Source organism: Podarcis tiliguerta (genome assembly GCF_965153285.1).
Source record: "Podarcis tiliguerta genome assembly, chromosome: 11".
Classification (NCBI taxonomy): Eukaryota; Metazoa; Chordata; class Lepidosauria; order Squamata; family Lacertidae; genus Podarcis; species Podarcis tiliguerta.
Genome location: NC_139544.1, coordinates 2,176,371 through 2,200,110, shown reverse-complemented (window position 1 = coordinate 2,200,110; position 23,740 = coordinate 2,176,371). Strand labels below are relative to the sequence as shown.

General features: G+C 42.6%; 2 protein-coding genes across 2 annotated transcripts in view; one reads left to right on the top strand and one right to left on the bottom strand.

Annotated features, from left to right (window-relative positions):
* Nucleotides 1–8,286, bottom strand: part of LOC310659717 (cytochrome P450 1A1-like) — a 28,310-nt gene extending 20,024 nt beyond the window's left edge. The window contains exon 1 of the mRNA XM_083403460.1: nt 7,922–8,286. Coding sequence (XP_083259586.1) covers nt 7,922–7,969 — 48 coding nt within the window. The 5' untranslated portion in view covers nt 7,970–8,286. The remainder of the gene's footprint in view (nt 1–7,921) is intronic.
* Nucleotides 8,287–21,329: 13,043 nt separating this feature from the next.
* Nucleotides 21,330–23,740, top strand: part of ALDH1A1 (aldehyde dehydrogenase 1 family member A1) — a 63,078-nt gene continuing 60,667 nt past the window's right edge. The window contains exon 1 of the mRNA XM_083403465.1: nt 21,330–21,932. The gene's annotated coding sequence lies outside the window, so the exon portion shown is untranslated. The remainder of the gene's footprint in view (nt 21,933–23,740) is intronic.

The following is a 23,740-nucleotide window of genomic DNA, read 5'->3' as shown; positions in this document are numbered from 1 at the left end:
CATCATATTCTTTCAGCATTCTGATAGGAAGCAGGCAGAGAGGAGAGGGAAGATGAGAGGAAAGCTCTGACTCCTAAGTCCAAAGAATGGGAATTACATATATTCTAAAAAGAGATGCATTTGAACAGGGCTGTCTTTAGCATATGTGGCACCGGGGTGCAAAGATTCACCCAGAGCACCCAAATTTAGTTTGCCCCCAAATTAACTTTTATTGAGTTTTTTGGGGGAGGGGGGAAGCCACGGCAGAGACGCAAAGCAAGGGAGGGCGGGGGCGAGGCTCTGCCCCTGCTCTGCAGCCGCCGCGTCCTTTTCTGCCCCAGGTTCCTGCTGGGTGCTGAAGTCCCGTCCCATAGTTGGGCTTGGCAGGCACAGCCATGGCGGCCGCAGGCCTCGCCACCTCCATCCTCACCTGGCAGGAACAGGCCACGGAGGAGGCAGCCCCAGCGCCCGCTTTTGCCTCACAGAAACGGCTCGGCTGGCCCTTCTGCTTTGCCCAAGCGCCGCCGGGTCCTGGTAGTTATTAAGCCACCCGCCCTGCGGCCCCTTTGGGGACGGTGAAGGAGGACCCGCCTCTCGCTCACCCAGGCCCAGGGAGCGAAGTGGCGTTGGTGGCCTTGTTGCCCGGCGCGAGTGGTCCTCCTTTGGGCAGCTCTTTTCCTCAGGTTTCTCAGCACTTCAATCCCCCCACTTTTTAATACAGTATACAAATCACACAACACAAGGCCACCTGCAAATAAATGGTGTCAGTCATGACACTTCAGAGGAAATGAGATTAAACTACGGTCAGATTAGCAATGAGGAAAGGAAAAGGAAAGGAAAAAAATGCAACGTTTAAAACCTGGAACAACGACGCAGGGAAAAAACCCTGCTTTTGTTTCCTGACTCGCCAGGAATATTTGACGATACGGAGTAACAGAATGACTGCGGGGGGGGGGGGACTTTCGCTCCATTGCTTTTCACTGCTGCCAATCGAGAGGGAACAGTATACAGTAGGTATGCATTTGGCGCCCCCCTGAATTCGGCGACCAGATGCCCTGCACCCCTTGCACCCCCAGGTAAAGACGGCCCGGCATTTGAAGCTTTAGCTAGACAATCGGTAGCTATTATAGAAAAACATATTCCAGTTAAGCATTCATCAATCACACACACACACACACACACACACACACACACACACACCAATGTCCAATGTAATATGGCATTGTACAGTGCTTTATTTATTTTTTAAAAAATGTTTAGAGGTACTCTCATTTTCCTACTCATATTGAAATACTGCCCCTCAATGAGGCCAAACTTAGATTCACAAAATGTTTAGGGGTATGCATACCTCTGTACCACCCCCCACCCCCCGAAAAAGCACTGGCATTATATATTTGTTCCAAGTTAAGGTGATATATCACATTTGACCAATATTGCTAATATGTGCTACCTGCACACATTACCTTGGTTATCCAAGAGAAGGAACTGCACAGTGCATTCCTTAATACCTTCCACCTGTCTGTCTTGCCTGTCACTGCAAAGTGGTCAAGGGCAAAATGTGTTTTTCTTTCCAGTTAACATTTGTCCAGCCCTCGGCAGCCTCCCTGGTTGCCCACACTTACTGATCTGGAAATGCGTCATGAGTTTTGGTTGAAGCTAGGGAGGCTGAAAATTGCAGACCACTACTGAGGTGGTTTGTAGTATATAATAATGGATATTCACAAAAACCCCTCTTGCACCTCAAAAGTAAAGTAAGCACATTTTTTAAAAGGATGCACTCAGCCCCATCTACCACTCATCATAATCTCTGAAAGACACACACACAAATCAGATCAAATTTCTGAAAAAGAAAATTGAATGAGTAAATAGTTGAGGACAGCCTTATACAGAATCAACAACAGCCCATTCAGGTCCCTGTTACCTACACTGGCTGACAACCCCTCTCCAGGGTTTCTGATGAACATTCCCAACTCTACCTGGAGATACTGAGGACTGAAGCTGGGATTCTCTGCATGCAAAGCAGATCACTCTCTTTGGCACATCATTGAACTCAGTAAATTATATTTTACCTTGCAGAACTCTTGTAAAGTCCTGCCATCTAGATAAATCCTAACATCTTGCCATCAGCAATTCTGCAAGGAAGATTCTCCAAAAAATTCATACTTAGAAATGCATAAAACAGGTCAAAACTATTGCACATGTTCTATTTAGCTGCCCATTTTACACAAAAATCCATGATAAACATTTAAACTCCATGCTGAAAAAAGGTTAAATTGTCCTGACCTCTGCAGGATTTCCTTTCTACTCAACAGTCGGAGAATGAAGCAAAATTTATGAGAGATGCCATGAAACTATGTCGCCAGAAGACTTGAGAGGCATTTTTTAACCTTGTTATGTCTGTATTAGCTTTATCTTAAAGTAACTCCTTTTAGGAACAGATGCCAATTTTATGTTTTGATTTTTATACTTTTGTATCTTCTGTATGCCAATAAAAGTGATTGATTGATTGATTGATTGATAAATTGTGTTCGGCAGAAGCAGTGCTGAAGGTGGGTCAGAGCTTCTCATTTGCCTTCCCAGCAAGTGGATGGCTATTGTTTACTGTGAGACAGAAAGGGAAAGGTGGTGAGGAGGTCAGGATGGTGAAAAGTCACTAGTAGAGCCAGTTTGAGCCATGCTGACCTCCTTCTAAGCAACAGCAATGCGCTGGCCAGAAAGCAAGCATCCCAGTTTCACCCCACAATCCGCTTCAGGTGCGCAGTATCAAAGACATGCCACCCAATGGTCAACAAGAAGGAAGAAAGACCCCAGATTTGTAACAAAAGGGAGAAAAAATTAGGAGATTTATCAGATTACGTAACTTCGGCATCTATGGTAGAAGGGAAAATGCTTCTTAACTGCAAACCATTCTATAACACTTCTCCATTCAGAAATGTAATTAAATAGAAGACTGATGCAAACTGAGGGAAGTTATAGTAAGAAAAAAAATCAAAATATAAATACAGCAATATTAAAGCAAGGGAGTCAAAACACAGAGAAGTGAGATTAATTTGAAAAACATAATTTGGTTTACTCAGAGGAAATGGAATAAAATTCTCAGGAGTTTCAGACATAGATTTTCATTATTTACAAAATACAATGAGATTTCCTTCAATAAAATGCTGCAGTGAATGATCTCCAAAAAGTTAAATAAACTGCAGATATTGTGCTTGTACCAGAGATAATGGGGGTAAATGCAGTACATAGTCACTTAAATATATTTTACTGATTATCCAAACCCAAATAACAAGATCATTGAAATCTAGACTGTGGTCCAGTAATTTTTAGAAGCATGTTCACCAAAAAGAGCTTCCCCATTTATGGACAGCCATGGTATATTGGAATGAATGAAGCTCTTCACATGTGCAATGGAACAGTTGTATATCACTAGACCGGGACTCCGGTTTAATTTTTAAAAATGCATGTAATCATATTCTCACTGTTAATATAAATGTAAGGTAAAGGTAAAAGGTAAAGGAGCCCTGGACAGATAAGTCCAGTCCAAGGCAACTATGGGGTTGCAGCGCTCATCTCACTTTCAGGCCAAGGGAGCAGCACTTGACCACAGACAGCTTTCTGGGTCATGTGGCGAGCAGGACTACACCTCTTCTGGTGCAACTGAACACGATGACGGAAGCGAGAACGTATGGAAACACTGTTTACCTTCCTGTCAGAGCAGTACCTGTTTATCTACTTGCACTGGCATGCTTTTGAACTGCTAGGTTGGCAGGAGCAGGGACCAAGCAACAGGAACTCACCGCGTCGCAGGGATTCGAACCACTGACCTACTGTTCAGCAAGCCCAAGAGGCTCAGTGGTTTAGACCACAGCACCACCCGCATCCGCAAAATGTAGCTCTTATTTGGCTGAACCAAGGACTAGAAAAGCATTTTATCATCAATGTATAACAGGTAATGAATCAAATTTATGACCTGGTAAATTTAGACCACAGCCAAAGAAGTGATAGGTGTTTGCTTAGGGCTCCATATCCAGCAGCTGGCCACATGACCCAAAAAGCTGTGGACAAACGCCGGCTCCCTCGGCCTGAAAGCAGAGATGAGCACCACAACCCCAGAGTCACCTTTGCCTGGACTTAACTGTCCAGGGTCATTTACCCTTTTTACCTATTTTTTTTGGGGGGGGGGATCTGGACAAACAAAGTTGTTGAGCTTTTTTCAGTGATCACCCACTTGCCCCCCCCCCCGACTGGCTGCTGCTACCACCAAGAGCCATCCGCACCAAAGCCTGAGCTGCCCAAGTACACACACTTTTTAACCCCCCCCCCCAAAAAAAACCTGGACATTTGCTTAGAATTGTAAAATTGCCCTGGAAGGGCATGTAGGCCCCCCAAAAGAGGATATGTCTGGGATTTCCCAGACATATAGCAACCCTATGTTTGCTATTTGTGTCACACCTGTTTCCACTGCAGAAAAAACAGGCTGATCTTGCATTTAAATAGCAACTTGTTTCTTGGGTGTTGTGAGCTATCGTGTCTAGGGAAGGTTCTGGCTTCCCACGGAAATCTCCCTCACATGAACCTAGCAGCCATTTTTTGTGGTTAACAAATCATTCCCTTGTAAATATAAAATGTTGGTATCTGTAGGAGTAAATATCACATTATTACTTTGCTTTGTGTCTTCTAGCTTGTTCACTTCCAATAACAGCTGTTATCGTGCAGAGCGGGGGAGAGAAGTAATTCAAAATATAATCAAACAGCTTTTCATTTCATATTTTTTCAGGGGCATCAAAACAGGAGTTTTGATCAACCCAAAAGTTCACATTGCACAGTGAACACACCAAGATGGTGAATCTTTTGATGTTCCTCAAATGTTTGCTAATACAACTGGCATCTCTCCTCCAGCATCATATACAACATTTTGGAAGGAGAGCCCAGCATACGGAGGAGTGCTCAGGATACAGGGAACAGCTCTCAGAGCTGGATGAAGACATGATGTGGTCCTTAGCTATCCCAAGTTTAAGAAGCCCCATAGTATTACCAAAAATGTATATTATTCTTACTGAAATGACAATAAAAAGAGAAATAGAAATATTTGTATTCGCAGTCAAGGGTGCACCTAAAAACTAGTGTGCTCAGTTGGAAAAACATGAGACTTTTAATCTCAGGGTTGTGGGTTCGAGCCGCATGTTGGTAAAAGATTCCTGCATTGCAGGGGTTGGATTAGATGACCCTTGCGTTCCCTTCCAACTCTACAATTATAATGTAAAACGTGAAACTTCATCCTTTTTGTATGAGGAGACAACTCATAATCTGAAACCCTAAATTGTAGTTTACGTAAATTGTGTGTAAATCTGACACTGATTGCTTGCCATGACACTTGTAATCATTTATTTTTCCCCTTTTCCACATTCCTACACCATGCAATACTAAAATGTAAGAACTGGTGTTTTTGGCGGGGAGAGGGGGTCCATTGTTTCATAATTCAAGGAATTTAATAAATGCACTTGGTGCACAAATCTGAACTGGTTAACATGGACAGTTAGCACAGATTAAGGCTGCAAATCTATACATTCCTGGAAGTTAATGAGACTTCTTTCCTAAAAGGCATAAATACGTAATTGTGCTGTAAGCCTACATTCCTAGTCACATATACATTGGATAGTCATTTTGCTATCATTGATAACTTCTAACACACGGCACCTAGGAAACACTCACTTACCAAGGAGTAAACAAAACACATTAAAATCGCTGGCATTTACTTTGAGTAGATTGGCCTACTTGCTCTATCAATGAAAATGATTATGGTTATGACTTTGAGTTAACCAGAAGGAATTTTCCTTAAGGACACTTTTTCCTTTTAGTCACGATGAGAATTAGTTTTATGGGTTGCTAAGTTGTCACAGCATTTTTTCCTTGTCGTTACTAGTTATCATGTATTTTCATTTCCTAAAAGAAACAAATCTATATGATGTCTATGGTCCCTTCCAACTCTACAGTTCTATGATTCTACAATTCTAAATCAATTTCATGCAGCGATATAAAATTATTTTGCAGTTCTGAGTACCATGAGAGAATAACAACTTTTTAAATCAACCACCCCTTGGGAAGATTGAGGATAATGTTGAGGAGTTTCATTTGTGTAAAAGCCATTTTATTCTAGTCTGAGGGGAGAGGGAGATTTAACATGTTCCTAAATTGTATTTATCTGCTTTTGGGTACCAAAATCAAAGGCTAAGTTATGTGCACTTAAACCCAAACTGTTTGGGGCTTGCCTAACATTCTCCACATCAGTTTGTGATTTTTCTAAAATCTCCATATAAATTCATCATGTATGAATGAATGAATGAATTTATTAATACGGTCACAGACCAGCTTCAACAGACACAATATCACAAATCATAAAAAATATCAGAAATACAAGGGGCAATATGACAATGACAAGGATTTAAATATAAAAATTAAAATTAATTGTTAACGTGCCCCCTGTAATTAACATTTAGGGGATTGGGCATTATGGGATACCACTTGCTTTCTGTGATTGATTGCAGACGCACAGAATTACCTACATTTAATGTAGTCTTGGGCTTCTTGTCCTCTAGCAGTAGTTTTAGACTATGGTTTTCCGATTCTTTCCTAAACTTTTGCAAAACAGGTGTAATAAAAGTCAAACGTATATCCTCATAAAGACGACAATGTAATAGTACATGTGAAGCAGTTTCAACTTCCAACGAGCAACTGGTGAGCAGACACAGCTTGATTAAGTAAAAGAGATTTGTGTCTGTTTTATCATTTTTAAGAGAGACAACTGCAAGTTTCTCATTTGAAAGCAAACCCAGAATAGAACAGCTTTGAAACAATACCAAAGAAGCATTTTGAATCTGCAAAACTTTTATGAACATACATCGCTTCTTGCCACATTTTCACACTGTTTTTCACTGCTCTGCCCTAAACCTAATTGCATTGCATGGGATTCTGCCAGTGCTGGAAGAGTCAAGTGACCAATCTCATTCTTATACATACAGATTTTGCAGTCTGTGGAAACACTCTGGATTTTTATGGGGTTGAAGACCAGCCCACTTATATTTATATATATAGTCCCCCCACAATCCATTTCCCTTATTTTGATGCCACTGTGCCCAAGAAAGTCCAGCACAAATAACAGGCTGAATAGCAACGCTCAGAAAGAAGCATACAAATTTCACCTATATAGCATAAATAACCTGAAACTCTTTTAATAATATTCCAGTTTCTGGAGGTCAGAGCCAGATTTTTATCCATTTATACAAAATCAGTACATGATGCAATCAGCTTCAAGCTCAAGAAGAAAGGTTCCACTGAGATCAATGTGATTGAGACAGAAGTGCTATCTGGCAGAAAAATAAAAATAAATAGCGTACTATATAATACGAATTCCACTTAATGAATGTATAAGGCAGCTGAAGCAAATTATAGATTATTGGTAAAATAACACCCATCTGTATTACACACTACCTACTCAATAATGAAAAAGAAAAAGGTTTCTGTTCTGCATTCCTTTCCATGCTTAAAGTTGCTGACTGTTTAGACTTCAACACAACATTCCAATTTAGTACAGCAATTGCCTAACTGTCTCAAGAACAGTCCTAAATCAAAAGTGACCCCAAATAAAATAAATACCAATTAATAGTAATCAATTGTTTTGCAAATGTTCAATGTTAAAAGTCTTTTTCAGGCAATACGCAAGGCCCTCTGCAGAGAGTACATCTGTTTGCTGAGGTACTATTTCAGCTTCCACAAAACCCACTTTTAATAAAACAAGAACAGCATTATTCCCATGGTTAGAGAATGTATCTTAATGTGAAATGGCCACTCACAATCCAAGCCTAGCTAGCAATTTCATTTCAGCCACATTTTGCTGAATATTCACAAAAGTCTTATCCAACCTCCAGCTTCGTGCTTCTGTTACCTGCTTTAAATTGCTGGATCTCGAGGCTCTAAATGTTAAATAGAGCATCTCCAAGTACAAGCACACATGAAGACTTTGTCCTGGCTGTCGTCATCACTGTTTTCTGGAACTTCGGTTGGGAAAACCATTGGAAAGTCAACGCTTTCACTCCCCTCATCTTGCTGGCTTGAAGGAGGGCAGCTTCCCATAGCGTCACCCTGGATGCCTTTAGCCTGACAGGATTCATGATCTTGACTGCAAATCTGATTAAATCCAGCATTAGGAGATGATGCGGATGTGCCAAACATCCTAAATGGGAGTTCAGAAACAGAGAGAACAATTTTCTGGGAAATTTCTATTTACCAGCATCTGAAAATGACTCACCAGTTCCCTTTTGTTTGGGGAAGGCAAACTTTTAAAGCACCCCCCCCCCCTTTCCTGGTGATTATAAGCCTTAGCACCAGAGATGGTTGCTTGGCAACACTTTTAGCCCTATCCTAACTAAATCTCTCCTGAAAAGCCACAGATTCACTTTGCACAGCAGAAGCAGCCAACAATATACTGTGCCACACAGTCTTAAATTTATTCAGGTATTTTTAAAGTACTTGAATGATCCATAAATTGGTTTACTAAACAAAGCCCAAATATCTTCTATGGTTTGTATGGTTAATTCAGTTACATCTCTCTCTTCACCCCCTTTTTAAATCAACCATTCATTTTCTTGGGGGGGGGGCTGGCAGGAACAAAACCACAATCTGTTTTAGAATACAGGTCATCTGAACAGATGATAGGCTGCGTTAGTCAGCCATTTTCTTTCAAAGCAAGGATCTGCCATGCTGCCATGTAAACAGAATGTGCTTTGCTTCAAGAAATTTATGTGGGTTTATCTTAATGTTATGTGAGGCATAATTTAAGTTTCACATTTGAAAGTGGGCTATATTGATTGAAGGTTATATATTCTTGGCACGCAGCTTTTTTCAGTCTCTTTTGCTGCGTGCATCGGATCGCCCGCCCACCCTCCCTAATTTAGGGCTGTTGCGTTTGACCTTGCTATGCCGGTCATGGGGTCATCTGCTTTTGGGGCAGGGGCCTAGTAGGAATTCTGTCCATTTGGCAGATTGGCGGGTGCCATTTGGTTTTTGCCTACTGCGTAGCAAATTGTCACAACTTCTAAGGTTGCGGTTAGGCATTGTAAGGTTAATTGTTGGTTGGTAGAAGGGATGTGGTTGGCAGTGCCTGCCCCTCCAATGCTGCAGCTGCTGCAAGGGAATTCTGTTAAAGGAATCCAGGGGCTTGCCATGATTTTGTCCGAATCCCTGGAATGGGGCTATGCAGGGCGAAGAGGGCCTGAGGCTCAGCTCCATTTTCTACCCAATATTGTTTTCCCTTACTGGCTTTCATTGGAATTCGGAAGTCAGTTCTGTCCCTGGACAGGGACAGATAGCCGGAACCAATGCCTAAGCAACCACTCACATTTATGTATTTTAATAAAGTTGTGGCCAAAATTATGCCGGAAACCTTAAACAAAAATTCTGTGTGAATTGTGATTTATTTAGGGGGTGGCCTGGGGACCTTGACATGCAATTGTTTGGTAATGCCACTAAGAAATCTGTTAGAGATCCATCAGACTACAGTTCTTTGGGTTCCAGAGAAATACAAAACTGGAAGAAAGACATGGAGCCTGCAACATTCTCTCCAGCTTGAGAACTGCAGAATGAGCAGTACCATAGCTATTTTACCATAAGTCGACCACCCAATTAGAGATGTTATACTTTCCCCCTTTAGTTTAAATAAGTGTGGTTTCAAACCAGGGATGGCGAAGCTTTTTCAGCCCAAGGACTGCACTCCCTTCTGGTCAGCTTTCCAAGGGCCACATGCCAGGGATGGGGGGGGGGCAGAACCAAGAATGGGCAAAGCAAGAAATGTAAAAAAGTTGTTTGGACAGTAGATGGGTTTCTATGTACAGTTCTCCATCCAGACAAGCAAAAGAGTCCAAGGACACATTCCAGCCAGGCAAAACTCATGCAGTGAAGAGCAGAAGGAGGGAGGGATGTGGCTTGGAGAGAGGAGGCACGCCTTGCAGGGGCAGTCCTGAGGGCAAGGGACTGGAGGGCCTGAGGTCCACCACCCCTGCCTCAAAGTGGGGGTGAATGAGAGAGCACAGGCCCAGCAGGAGCACACAGCATGGTCAGGGCTCACACCACTATCCTTGTTTTATTTTATTTTATTTATTTTAAAAAGACATATATTAGGACCTGATACTGAGAAAAAATACCTGTCAGACCAGCAGCCACAGATGCTACCATCTTTCCTGTACTTGTGGGTTCAGCCACAACATCACATCCCTCTGAAAAGCTGCATCTGGGTTGACAGGTTTTCCGGGGAAATGAAAATGGTGGTGACCGCAAGGAATAGTCATCAGCTGCTGACCCTCCTGTCGGCAGAGAGTGCACAAGTTGAAGTAAACACAGAAGAAAAAGCCTCTAAGCTTTTGGTGACTGGTTTGGAAAAAGAATGGGGGGAAATGGAAAAAGAAGGACCTCTCCTCTTTTAAATGGGACTGGAAAATATGGGACTGGGTATGACTTAATGAAGACATAACAAGTAAATAATTGCGAACGAATATGCTTAGGATTTGTTGGAACCCTTGGAAAGAAACTTATCATATTGGATCAGAGAAAGACATTTCTCTCTGTTTTAGTTTTATTTAGATTATTTTGGTTTTATTATATTCTACGTTGAAAACTTTCAATTGAAAATTGATTATGAAAAAGAACAGAAAATGGAGATGGCTGCCAATGTCTGGCCCAGCACTTCTGGCCCAGCACTTCTTAGCACAGGTAGGGGATACATTGCTATCCATCCCTGCAGCCGCCTGCTACCATCCTCACCCCCTGGTATTGTGACTTTGGAGGGCCCACCAGGTAATGCGAAGATTCAGAGATGCAGAGGTGATGCAAATCTTTGGCAGGGATGCAGTGACACTTGTAATGTGGAATTATTTATGGTAATTATGGTTATATAATAGATGGATAATGGTAAAAGATGCAGCAAATTTGAACTTAAACATGGAACCCATGGAGGGAGGGAAGGCAGTCTGAAGGTTCAAAAGAACCATGTATTTCAGTGTATGATATGATTATGTTTTATATGTATAAAATTATCAAAAACCCAATAAAATTATAGATAGATAGATGTAGATGTTGGAGCAACTCCCCCGTGAAGAAATATTTTAGTTTAGAGGAAATGGAGGGAGAGGCATGGTAGAGGTGAATAAAATTAGGAATGGAGTGAAGAAAGTAGACATGAAGAAGTTTTTGTCTCTCTCCTAATACTAGGGACTCAGCTACACGGGTCAATTTATAAAGTTAAAGATGTCTTATAAACATGTGACACTAGATGGTGCTGTAGAGCAGAATCCAAAGTTGATGGCAGATTGCCTTGGGAGCTTTTTCCTGTAGTTTTTTATAGCATTTAAAATATTTGTATAGATCCAGCCTAAGTCTCAGTACCATCCCATGAAGCTGAATGTTGGACGATTCAGGAATTACCGTATCTTTCACTCTATAGGATGCATTTTTTCCCCTCCAAAAATTAAGGGGAAATGTGTGTGCATCCTATGGAGCGAATGCAGGCTCTCTGGCTTCAGCGATAGCAACGCGAAGCCTCCGAAGCCTGCGCTCCGGAGGCTTCGTGTTGCTTTCGCTGAAGCCAGGAGAGTCTGCTCTTTGAGGCTGGCAGTGGGGGAAAGCAGCACTTCCCCCCACCACCAGCCCCACAGATTCGAGGGGCAGCGGGAAGGCGCGCTACGCCTTCGCGCTACTCCCCGACCTGGTTTTGAGGCTGGTGGTGGGGGAACGTAGCGCTTCCCCCCCCCCCCGCCAAACCCACAGGCTGGGGGGGGGGTGCAGTGGGAAGGCACGTGATGCCTTTGCGCGGCTCCCCAACCTGATTTTGAGGCTGGTGGGGGGGGAAAGCAGCGCTTCCCCCCCCCCACCAGCCCCACAAGCTTGGTTGAAAAGCCCGCAGGAGCCGTGCACTTTTTAAAGGCTGCCCGGCTTCTGTGGGCTTTTCTACGAGGTGGGGGAATTCTAGAAAACTCTGCAGGAGCCGCACAGCCTTTAAAGAGCACGCCGTTCTTGGGGGCTTTTCCCCAAGGCCGAGTCAGTCCCTTCCCCCTCCTGTGGGCTTTTGCGGGCAATGGGGGAATTCCCCCACCTCCAGCAATAGCAGCGAGAAGGTCTGGGAGGGGTGTACAGGCTGCATGCAGCCTGTCCGCTGCTCTCAGAGCTGGGGGGAGGGTCATCTTTTTTCCCTTGATTTCCCCCTCTGAAAACTAGGTGTGCCCTATGGTCAGATGCGCCCTATAGAGCAAAAAATACGGTACACAGGAAAGGACTTCACAAAGTGCATAGTGGAACGGTGGAACCCATTCCCACAATATACTGTGATAGCCACCCACTTAAAAGGCTTTAAAAGAGGATTAGAGAAATTCATGGTGGGTAAGGCTATCAATAGCTACCACCACAATGGTTATATTCTACCTCCACGGTCTGAGGCAATGAACTTCTGAATACTACTTGCTGGGAAGAGGTCCCATAAGTACCTGGTTGGACTCAGATGGGTCTTTGCAGGGTTTTTCATGTCGTCTTAGGTTCTCCTGCTCCCAGCGCCACAGCCCCAGATTCAAGCTGCAAACTGCCACAGAACCTGCTTATGGAAACCCTGACTACCAACCCAATTCTGCAGGTGTCCATCCAATAAAAACCTCCCCGGTTGTTTGCTCCTATCAAGGGAACACTGACCAGTATCATACTTGACAATCAGCAAGCAATCTGCTTACTCAAATGGGTTACTGGTTAGTCACTCAGCAGCAATAACAACCTCTTCCTTTGAGCCCTCTTGCTTGATAAACTCTCACAAATACCGAACCAGAAAATAAATTTATTATTAGAGCAGAAGCAGTCTTAGCACAGAAGAAAACGCTGAAAATGCCCAAATGTGCCAATGTGTGTGAGTCAGCTCAGCAGCACTGGAACTGCTGGGCCAAGTTAGCCCAACCCTAATTGCTAGTTGTGAGGAAGACCTGCTGTGCAGAGCTGTTCCCAAGGAGTGGACTGAGCCAAGAGAGGGGAGCAAAGTGGGGAAAGGGAATGCATACTGCTAAACAAATGCTGTGCCCTAAATGCATTTCAGCCCACTGCCCCTCCCCAGGTGTGCTAGTAAAGTACTCAGGAGAAGAATTTACAAAGCTTTTGCAACTGACAGGAGCACAGACCACACACCTGCCATCATCTGTGCCTTCCTAACTAGCAGAATTCAGGTACACATGGGAAAATATTTTTCCTTTGTTTTAATCCAACCAACATTCTGTGTTATTTTCTTTTGTTATTTTAAGACAACACTTAATTATTCCTTTTTCTCTGAAGTAAAGGAGGCAAAATGTGTTAAAGAAATATATAGGGGAGGGGTAAGTAGCCTGAATGGCAGGTGCCTTAAGGTAATGGTGAATTTCAGTGCATAATATATAACATTCCAAAAATGTGAAAAAATTCAAAAGGCCACACAAAATGTAGGTAAGTGAAGAATGATATTGTGAAATTAATTGATTACAGATCACAAAACAATTGTTTCAAAGCTACTTTCATCCACATGAAATTCTTTAGTAAGATGTAGCTCCTCCAGACTCTTGAAAGGGTTCAAGAACCTGAGCCAATGGTATAAGGGGGTTGCAGCTGCGTATGGAACTGCTGAGTGTGAGCTTCTTAACCAATTGAATTTTCATCCCTTTACTTAAGGTGCCCAGTGTACATTCCACCATTCATGCTTATTCCAGGCAGGTCTTTCCCCCTGTTTCTCACAGCTATGTGACAAGCAGAAAGTCAGCTAGTATAGCATTACTTAACATGGATGTGCGATGGCAGGAAAAGCTGGATTTTTTGTTGTTTGGTTTTTACATATCACACAGCTATCGACGGCACATAAACTTTCAAGAAAAATGTACTAATCCAACCAGCAATATTTAACACTAAATGTCAGCAATAGGCTACTGCTGCTGAGGCAACTACTTACAATGTTCTCTCTTTCTTTTGGAACTTGGGTTATAAGTGACGTTTACCCCAGTACACGCAGGTATTTTTGAAACACAACCTGCCCCATTGGTTCTAATTTGCAACATGGAGTTGAGCTGTGTGGATTGCATAAATACTGGCATGCAGTAGGAGGAGCATTTTGTTTGGACAGCAGGAGTCTAGCTACAGAGTTTCAGCCTTCAACCGCTAACCTGTCCTCCAGCAAAATAGTTAATTTTTACAGCAGTTCACTGCTAATCAGTGATGAATTATTTGTAACACTGGAAATCCCTTTTGCGTAAGATGCCCTCATAAAAGTCCTAGAAAAGACTTTCGTCCTTCCTATTAAGATCTACTATTCTATACTCAGTTGACGAAGTGAAACTCTTTGTTTCCTTGAAATCATTTCTCTCTGATCTTCCTTCTTTTCTTACAGAGGGCCCAGCCACTTTCACTACCGTGCAACCTATTATGGTAGCAATATAATCCCTGGTGTGGCACAAAGGAGCCCCATTTATGGTTTTCCTAAATCCAGCGGGATGTTTTGCTGTGTTCTCCCTCCCCTTTCTAATACAATTATGAGATTATAGCTTTACCCTTCAAAAAATAATAATCTGAAGGTTTTCAAAAGGAGCTAAAAATCAAAGGAAGTTAGTAGAACTTATTTGCAGGGTTTATGAGTAAAATGTCCATGTTTTTGGTGTATTCAAGCTTTATCACCTAAACTTAAAATGCAAGTGTAAAGACTGATGTGAATTTTAAAAAGAGTTTATTCTTCAGCTATAGTGGAAATGTGCAAGGTCTCCTTATGTCTAAGAAATTATTATGCAGAAATTACTGGATTTAATATTCCTTTGGATTTTCAACTCAATTCTACTTCAAAAATAAAAGAATGGTATCTACAAACTCATGATACGGAAAGAAGTGGAAATTTATAATATGAGTGATAAAAGCATGGACCATTGAATTGATCGCCAAATTGACAATGTATATACAGTAAAATGGGAAAGATGGGAGGTGAAAATAAAGGAATACTGAGAGAAACAGGTCGCTTAAGGTCGCTACACTGCATTTACAGTGAGAAAGGAATGAGGAATGCAACCTTTATTGCCACAAAATGCTCTTAACTAGTACATGCAGTAACATTTGTTACAGCACACTTCCCCTTGCTTTTGTGCTTTAGAAAAACCTGGCACAAGTAGATCTCCAAGTGAAATGTCTGTCTGTCAGAAAGTCAAGTATTTATAGAAACCTATAAAAATATACAAAATACATTTTTAAAATTTGAAATATTAAACATTCAAAGCCAGTGCAAGTAATCACATTCAGAACAGCATATTAAGATTGCCAGGAAGAGACTGGCTTGTACTGAAATTCTGCTGCTTGTGGCCCTGCATATTTTCCATACAGCCCTTCCTCTCAGACCTTACCTTCCAACATTCCTCAGATGGAAATAGAGACATTTCTCACTTCCCTAACTGAGCCTCCTTGACCCCCCATTCCCTCCCCCCCCCCGCATTTCCTGTCAGAAGAAGGGTGAGTGGTGCCACCACGACACCTACAGCACACACGGCCTGCACTGTCCTGGTTGTATTTTATTCTTCTTTAGTAGATTTACAAAAAGAAAAACACACACCAATAAATAAATAACTTTTATATATTTTTAGATTAGATGTGGATGCACAAAGCATTTTTATTTTAAAGCATGACTTTGTGCTCCGCTCCACGCCCCCTCCCCCCCCCCGGGCAGTCCTGCCCTCTGCTCGTCCCTTAGAGGTGGCGCATTGCAGGGGGTGGGCCTCAGTGGCGCCAGCCTCTCTTCCTCCTTGCCTGCTCCAGCAAGCGCGATGAGCTGCCCAAGGGAGGAGGCCATGGGGAGGGGTTGCTCCCATGCAGCTGCTGCCACTGCAGCTCGGGACAAGCGCTGGCTCATCCTCTTCTCCCAGCTCAGTGGCGGTGGCACGGCTGAGGAATGGGGACATTCTGTGATCAAATCAGAAGCCAGGATGTCTTTCATAATTCTGAGGCTGTCCCTGGAAAATCGGGACCTTGGAAAGTATGAATACGTTAAATGCATGGACATGGATGTGTACATGAAGAGTTAGTCCAGTGGGCATATTTATTTTACTTAGAAAGCTGACTAAAAGTGCAACAAATCCTTTGCTCTCCTGGATTACATGATAGACATACCAGCGCACACCAATGGAGACTGCTTCTGCCCTTTGGTGTACCACTTCTTGGAACTGTTTTCAAAATAAATCGGGTCCTCCCTTAAAGAGGGCGTGTATTGCGGTGAGACCTGGACAACTAACACCCTGTGTTGTGGGTGGGTACGATTGGTCAGCCACACCACCTGATTGGCAGGTCCCTTGAAGCTGGGTTCAAGCTGGCCAATGGGACACAGTCCAAACGGTTCGAGGGACCTATTTATGCCCATGCATGTGACCCAGAGCTTCCTCTTTCGACGTGTGCATTCGGAACACCCGCCCACTTCTCCCTACTTTTAGGGCTTGCACTTGACCTTGCTATGCCGTCATGTGTCATCTGTCGTTGGGACAGGGGCATGGCAGGAATTTTCCCCACTTGGCTGATTGGCTGTTGCCATTTGGGTTTCGCCTGCCACGTAGCAAATCGTCACAACTTGTAAGGTTGTGGATAGGCTGTGGTTCAGGTGACAGGGATGGGAGAACACTCTTACCATCCTTCTGTGAAGGGTATTCCATTAAAGGAATCCAGGGGCTCAATGGTTTGGGCCCGTGCCTGAATCCAGGGGGACATTTGGGTGGTGGAGTTAGCCTGTTCCCGGCTTTCTGCTTATCCAGATGTTCACCCTAGGCTGAGCTATGCTGGTGCCCTGGCTCAGCAATACCTGCATGGCAGGGAGCTAGTCAAACCAGAGCCTATGCAACCAATCACTTTCTGTAATCAATAAAGTTGTGGCCTAAATTCTACCAAAAACCAAACCAAAATTTGAGTCATGTGTGAATTTATTTAGTGGGGAGGTTTCTGGGTCTGAACACGCAAATGAATAACCCTTGCCATTGTGAAAGGTGAGCAGCAGCAAAATTTATGTGCAAGCCTTAAAGTAGTGCAGCAGTTGGACCAAGTGTGGGGCTGATGCCCTCAAGTGATGATAGTAGAGTGAGCTTCGAATCCAGTGGTTCTGAATCAGGCCTATGCCATCACTGCCATGAAAGCAATTGGGCCAGCTTGAGATCCAGTGAATCCTAGGTTGAGTTGGGCTGGCCCCCCCTTCGGCCTCCCCCTTGAATGCCCTGTGGGGTGGACCTGGAAGCTTTTTCTCGCACATGTGGAGGCTGGTGGAGAACACCAGGGCAGGCAGAAGGACAGTTCCACCAGCCTAGGGTAAAGAGAGGTTTGGATTGCAGTGTAAAATGAAAAGCATTTTCTCCTTTAAAAAAAAAAGCATATGGATAAAATTGACCAGATCTCAATGTTTAGGTGTTTCTGGGCCCAGTTTAAAGTGCTGTTTTTGAATCATAAGGCCCCTTACGACTTTATGACTCAGGATCCCAATACCTTTCAGAGCACCTCTCTCTATATGTACCTATGTGGACCTCTCAGTCTTCACCTGAGGCTTGTCTCCCAAGGCAGAGGGCCTTTTTAGTTGTGGATCCCCATCAGTGGAATGCTCTTCTCTGGCAAGGCCCACCTGGTGCCATCAAGTACATCCTTTTGACACCAGGTTTAAAACTTATCTTTTCTCCCACTCATCTGATAGCTGTGTGATGACTGGCTGATGAATGAAACAGTCTTGCTGCTGGAGTTAGTGTTGTTTTCCTGCTGGGCTTCCTTGTGTGTTATTGGAATGGTTTTGTTGAAACATATTATTTTGTATGTGATGCCATTTCAGCTTTTAACCTTTTTATCAATTGCTTATAGACCCTTTTGTAGTAACCAAGAAGAGGAGAAGAATAATTTATCTCCCACCTTTTCATGACGTGTTGCATATTGTCATCCTCTTCCTTCATTCCCTTTCTCCGGGTACCCCAAGTCCAGACTTTGGACCCCTCCACCTTTTCACTCTTCTCCCTTGTTCTTCTGACATTGTCTGGGGTGGTTAGGATACATCAGGTCACACCTCAGCCTGTCAGGACACGGCGCCTCCTTTGCCTTGCTGGGCCCATCGCTTCATTTCATCTGCAAAGAGGCTGGCGACGAGCTGGCCTCGTTAGACACAAATAACGACAGCAAAGCCAAAGGCAGCCGGCAGTTTCCTTCTCAGTTACCTGTCACATTCCCTCGGCTTTTCTTAAAGCAAGCAGTGCTTTTATTAACCCCAGTCAAGGCCAAGGCTGATGAAGACAGATACACATCTATAGACAACAAAGGCTTTGCCAAAGGCTTTGCTTTCGTTTTGTAACTGACCTGAAACACCGAGAACCTACGACCCACCCTCCCCTTCCCCTGCCCCCTTGGGTCCCAGGTCTCCTCCTGCTGAAACTCCTCCTACTTTTCTTAATTAACCAAAACCCCACTGCAAGAGATCACTTGCTGCCTTTCAGGAGCGGCATTTTGTAAATTGTTCCAAAGAATTCTTGGCCTAGGCTTCTGCCTCCGATTAATTAATTAGTAGACAAACGCACTAGTCTTTGCTACAGTGTTTTCCACTGGCAATGACTTTTGCCTTTCTGTACCATACAGACACACAATAAATATATATATAAGCCATCTCTCCAGACCATGTCCACCCAAGGTGGCAACAACACAACTGTACTACACACATATATAAACACCACCAAAATATAAAAATAGCAATACACTAAAATGTAAACCAGAATAAAACAATTTCCAACCACAGCAGTAAAATTATCTAATAGCAGCCTATCAAACACATCAGTTGCGAGCCATTTTAAACAGTTTTTAAAGACTTTGAATATCGCACCAGAGTGCCCAGTCATCTAATTTTTAAAGATGAGCCTATGTTCAGGGCTTCCAATGGGTGGGTTCATATGGGTGCGGGTGGCCCCTCAAATAGCCTGGCACTAAACCACTTAAGGCTTTAAAGGACAAAGCCAGCACTTCAAATAGAACCTGGAAATGCACTGGTAACCAGCAGAACCAGCACAGAACCACCTGTGTAATGTAATCTGACCACCTGGTCCCACTGAGCACTCTAGCAACCACTTTCCTGCACCAGCTGAAGTTTTCACATAGTCTTCAAAGGCAGCCCCATGTATGTAGTCTAGTATGGGTGTAACATGGACATGTCTATCCACTACTAGGTCTACTTTTTCTAGGTTGGGTCACAGCTGGCATACCAGGACTCCCATGTGCAAACATGGCCCTTCAGGGAGAATATGGCCCCTGCACACACACCAGTTGCACCCCTCAGCCAGTTTCTTTACCCATGGTACCGCCATCTTGTATGGATTAAGCTTCAGCTTGTTCACTCTAACCCAGATCAAAATCTTGGAAGCTGCCTTTCTTTGGCACAATTGCCAAGATAAACATTCTGATAAATCTGAAAAGAAAGAAAGAAAGGAAGGAAGGAAGGAAGGAAGAAAGAAAGAAAGAAAGAAAGAAAGAAAGAAAGAAAGAAAGAAAGAAAGAAAGAAAGAAAAGGGTGCGGTGAAACAGGTTCAGATTCTTCTCAAAGAAATTTAGTCTAGAGGTGTGGAGGAACAAAAGTGCTAATTAAGCAGGATACGGAAATCTCTTATGTGATCCCATCTGCTGATCCCTGCTGATCCTCAGTAGACAGCACTGTGAAGGATCAGCAGCCACAAGGCCCAACTGATGAACCAGCCCCACCAACCTACTTGAGGGGACACCACAGATGCCACATCCTTTGGGATAACCCCAAACTTGATGCCCATTGCTTTTCTTATAACCTTGTCTAAATATCCCCTGTTACTATTTTATGTTTTATTTGAACAGCAGAAAATTCCTCCACCAGTTGTATGAAATCAAGTTGACACAATTTGTGACCTACTAAAAAGAACTCAAACCTTCCAGATATGCAACCTGTCCAAGGCTTGGTCCATTGGAAATCTGAGGCAAGCAGCAAAACTAAGTGATTTAGTGAGCTGGCATGGCTGCATTCATGTAAGTGGTTTGTGCATTAAAACAGGAGAAAGCAGGAATTGTTTGGTCAGGGCAAAGCTGAGGTGGGTGGCTGCCATCTCATTCACTTTGCATATGCATCCTCTGTGTGCCACGTCTGCTGCTAAGTGGCCCATTTTATTCCATACTTTGCAACGCGTGTATCATTGCTTAAGGATACTGAGAGATGCCTGAGAACTCATGGGTTCCAGGCCACCCTATAATTGCACCGTGGGTTTCTACCTGTGTCAGGCCAAATCTTTGCACAGCAGGTACTTTTATCAACAAAGATCTCATAGGATGAATGGTTCTTCTCAGGTCTTAGACTGGTACGTCTGATATACTATGCACTAGCTTAGACCAGGGGAGGACTTTGGTAATATGGCACCCTGAGCAATGACAAAATTTGGTGCCCTGCCCAATATTTCATATTTTCATGCCCCCTCCCTCTCACCTTCCGTTCTGAGACCCCTTGGCTCAGCGCCTGCATGGGGAAACCTCACACACAGCCCTAAATCCAGTGTTGCGTAGACTATCTTGGGAAAACAAAGCCAAGAGTGTACGGAAATAATGGCATTTACATTTTTAACTATATATTCTACATATATAGTCTATATCTTCTGTCACTCTGCATGAAGGATGCTGAAAAATAGTTCTCTCTTTTTTTGTTCAGAGGCCCAAACAAGGCATGCTGCTGACAACATGGATAGTAGGCATTGTGGAGAAACCACACCGCTGTTGGAGGTTTCTAGTGGAGGCCCGTGCTGTAGGCTTTGGATGTATCACAGAAGTTGCCCATAACCAGGCAGGGCTTGATGTTATGGCTCTTAAATAAACCTGTACAGCCTCCACATAAGGACAATAATATGTTGAAGTGAAGCAGAATGGGCAGAGTAGGGATAGTAGAAAGCCTTTGGCTTTAGAATCTAGTTTGAAATGCATCCAAATGAAAATAGGAACTGGAATTTAACTCCAGATGGTCTTTGATGGCTTCTCCCAGATGCAAGTTAAATATTTACTTACAGCATCAAAAGAATAGCATTTAGCAAACTTTCCCCCTGCTAAGAATGGAGTCTGGCTGTATCCATTCCTCCACCTAACTCTTAGCTGAAACTGAACCCTTCTTGGTTAATGATCCGTTTTCTTTCTGTAGCCACCCCTCCCCCAACCTTCAATCTCTCCCTCTCCCTCCCACCACCCTCATTAGTTTAACTTGAGTTAATTAAGACTAGTAGTCGACCTTCAATCTCTTATGTGTTAAAACAGAACAATCCCAAACAGAAAGACACACAGACACAACTATGTGATTTCATTGTCTCAGGGAGACAGAAAGCCAGTGGGGCTTCCTTTATCAAGGCTAACATCTTCCCGATGCTTAATCTGGCTGGTTTTAAAACGTCCTGCAAATACAGGATCTAGGATAACAATCTGTCCATGTTTCCTCTCACCGCCCCCATTTCATCATTGGTAAGAATGAGTGAATTGGATTGACATGGAGGTGATGGAAGAAGAGAAATGGTCTGGACGTCAAAATGACAATGTATATTACATGGTTAACAGAATAAATGGTATGTGCAATAGCTGTGGGTATTTTCATCTGCTATGTCAAAAATAAGATCCTCCTCCCCCTCCTCCTCCAAGTGTATCATTCAGTTTCCTCCCAATGGAGATTTAGTGTTTGCTTGAAGGATCTGTTTCTATGAGTAACCTCACTTGATAAACAGGGGGATGAAGTAGGACTCTCGATAGCCACTTGTTGCAGCGACTGCTGTGCGCATATATAGAGAGAGGTCATGCGTGATGCTTTGACTGTAGTGTTGATCACAGACTATAGGACGCAGTGTGCTTTTGAGCGAAGTGCATCCCATCTAGGAACTCAACGTGCACGGGGAAAGGTAGGACCTTGGGTTCTTGATTGTCTTTATATATTTCTTTTGCGGGGGAATTGGTTGAAATTGGCACTTAAATCATGCTTACTTTGGAGCGATCTCAGAGAAGATCCTTTACTGCCTATTTAGGAATGCTCTAATTTTATGTGCAATGCAAACAGCAATGCTATAAAATTGCAGTATGTAGATGTTGGCTTCCAAATGCATCTGCACAACAGTGAATGGTGTGATATGTGAAGACGGTCTGCTCAGTTTTTCTTTGAAAGTGAAAAGCAAACAGAACCATCATGCAGATAGTTTACAGTACACTTGAGAAGGAAGCAGACAGAATTGCTACCCAATGAAATAAAAGGAAATGAATTATATTATATACATTATATTTATTAGGAAGGATCTCTTGCTTGTTTATACTTCTCATTAGAAATGGCTGACTCTGAAATAGGAAAAAGTGAGTTGCTGATAATGCCCAAGGTGCATATTTGTAATTATATCAGATGAAATTAGTAAAGCTGATAGGGGGAAAAAACCCTGCTTAAAAATGACCCTAGATACTGATGTTTCAGAAGTGTTCCTAGAGTTCCTAAAAGCAATCCAGACTAGGCAGAACATACTCAAATGCAGACAATGTATTGTTGACTTTAGTGATGTTGAAGTTGAAACAGGATTCATTTATTACAAAAACAGCCACTCTCTCCTAAGTGTCCTTAGAATCCTGCATAATAACCCTTGAAGGATAGGCGGACGTCTTATGTAATAACATAATCAAGTTAGCCTTTAAGTGGTTTATTTTTCCATTTCAGCTTTTGAAATGCAGATATGAAATGATTCAAATGATTCAAAATGTAGCTTTTGAAATGATTCAAAAGAAAACAAATTAGACTTTGGCATTCACCAGCGGTAGGAATCAGTGAAAGATGCTAGTAAATCTAATGTCTTAAGGGGCGTGCTACATACAAAAGTAAAATGAAATAAATGGATTGCAACATTTTTGTTTTAAGCAAAGCAGCTTTCTAAAATGTAAACTACTGTAGGAGATTTCCTCTATACAAAGAAAGACAGAATAATATTTGCAATGTTAAGAACCCTGCCCTGTTATAATTTAGACTAAAGTTTTGACTTCAGATATTCAAATTTGTTCATGTACTAGACGTACCAATAGTTCTAGTGATGGTTGTCAGAAGAAGCTGGAATACTGTACATTTAATACATGTTCTTTGATAAATCACTCATCTCATTTGCCTTGCCTCACAATCTATGGAAGTAGGGGAGAAGATTCTGATTAATCAACATATAAATTTTACCCATATTGCTTGTAAAACAACTTCTTTGTGACTGAGTTTTCCTTGCTCTTCTTTGCAACATTTTAATATTCCTCCTGACAGATTAATTTACCCCAGCTGAATGTGCATCTCAAGCTTAACCAGCAAGTCTGAACGTCTGCTGAATTAAAATGAATATATTTAAAAGTTATTATAAATAATATGACAAGGCATGTTTAAGATATTGCAGGTATGAAAAGTCAAGGCAGAGGCACTAACCTTTGATAACTTTGACGTTCACAGTTCAAACAGAAGCATGTTAGTTTACAACACTACAAATAATTCATTTGTGATTATTTTGCAGTCCTAGAACAAAGGATTTGCTTTGCTTTGCCATTTGCCTTTGTATGTTTCATCGCTTTTTGAAATAAACACATATACCGTAAAATGAAATATAATCATTCTTGAGTTTTCCACCCACTTTGACTATTTAATACTTCTTAATAACCTAGGCATAGTATTTACTCTGGGTTAAAATTTTATGGAGCCTTCCAA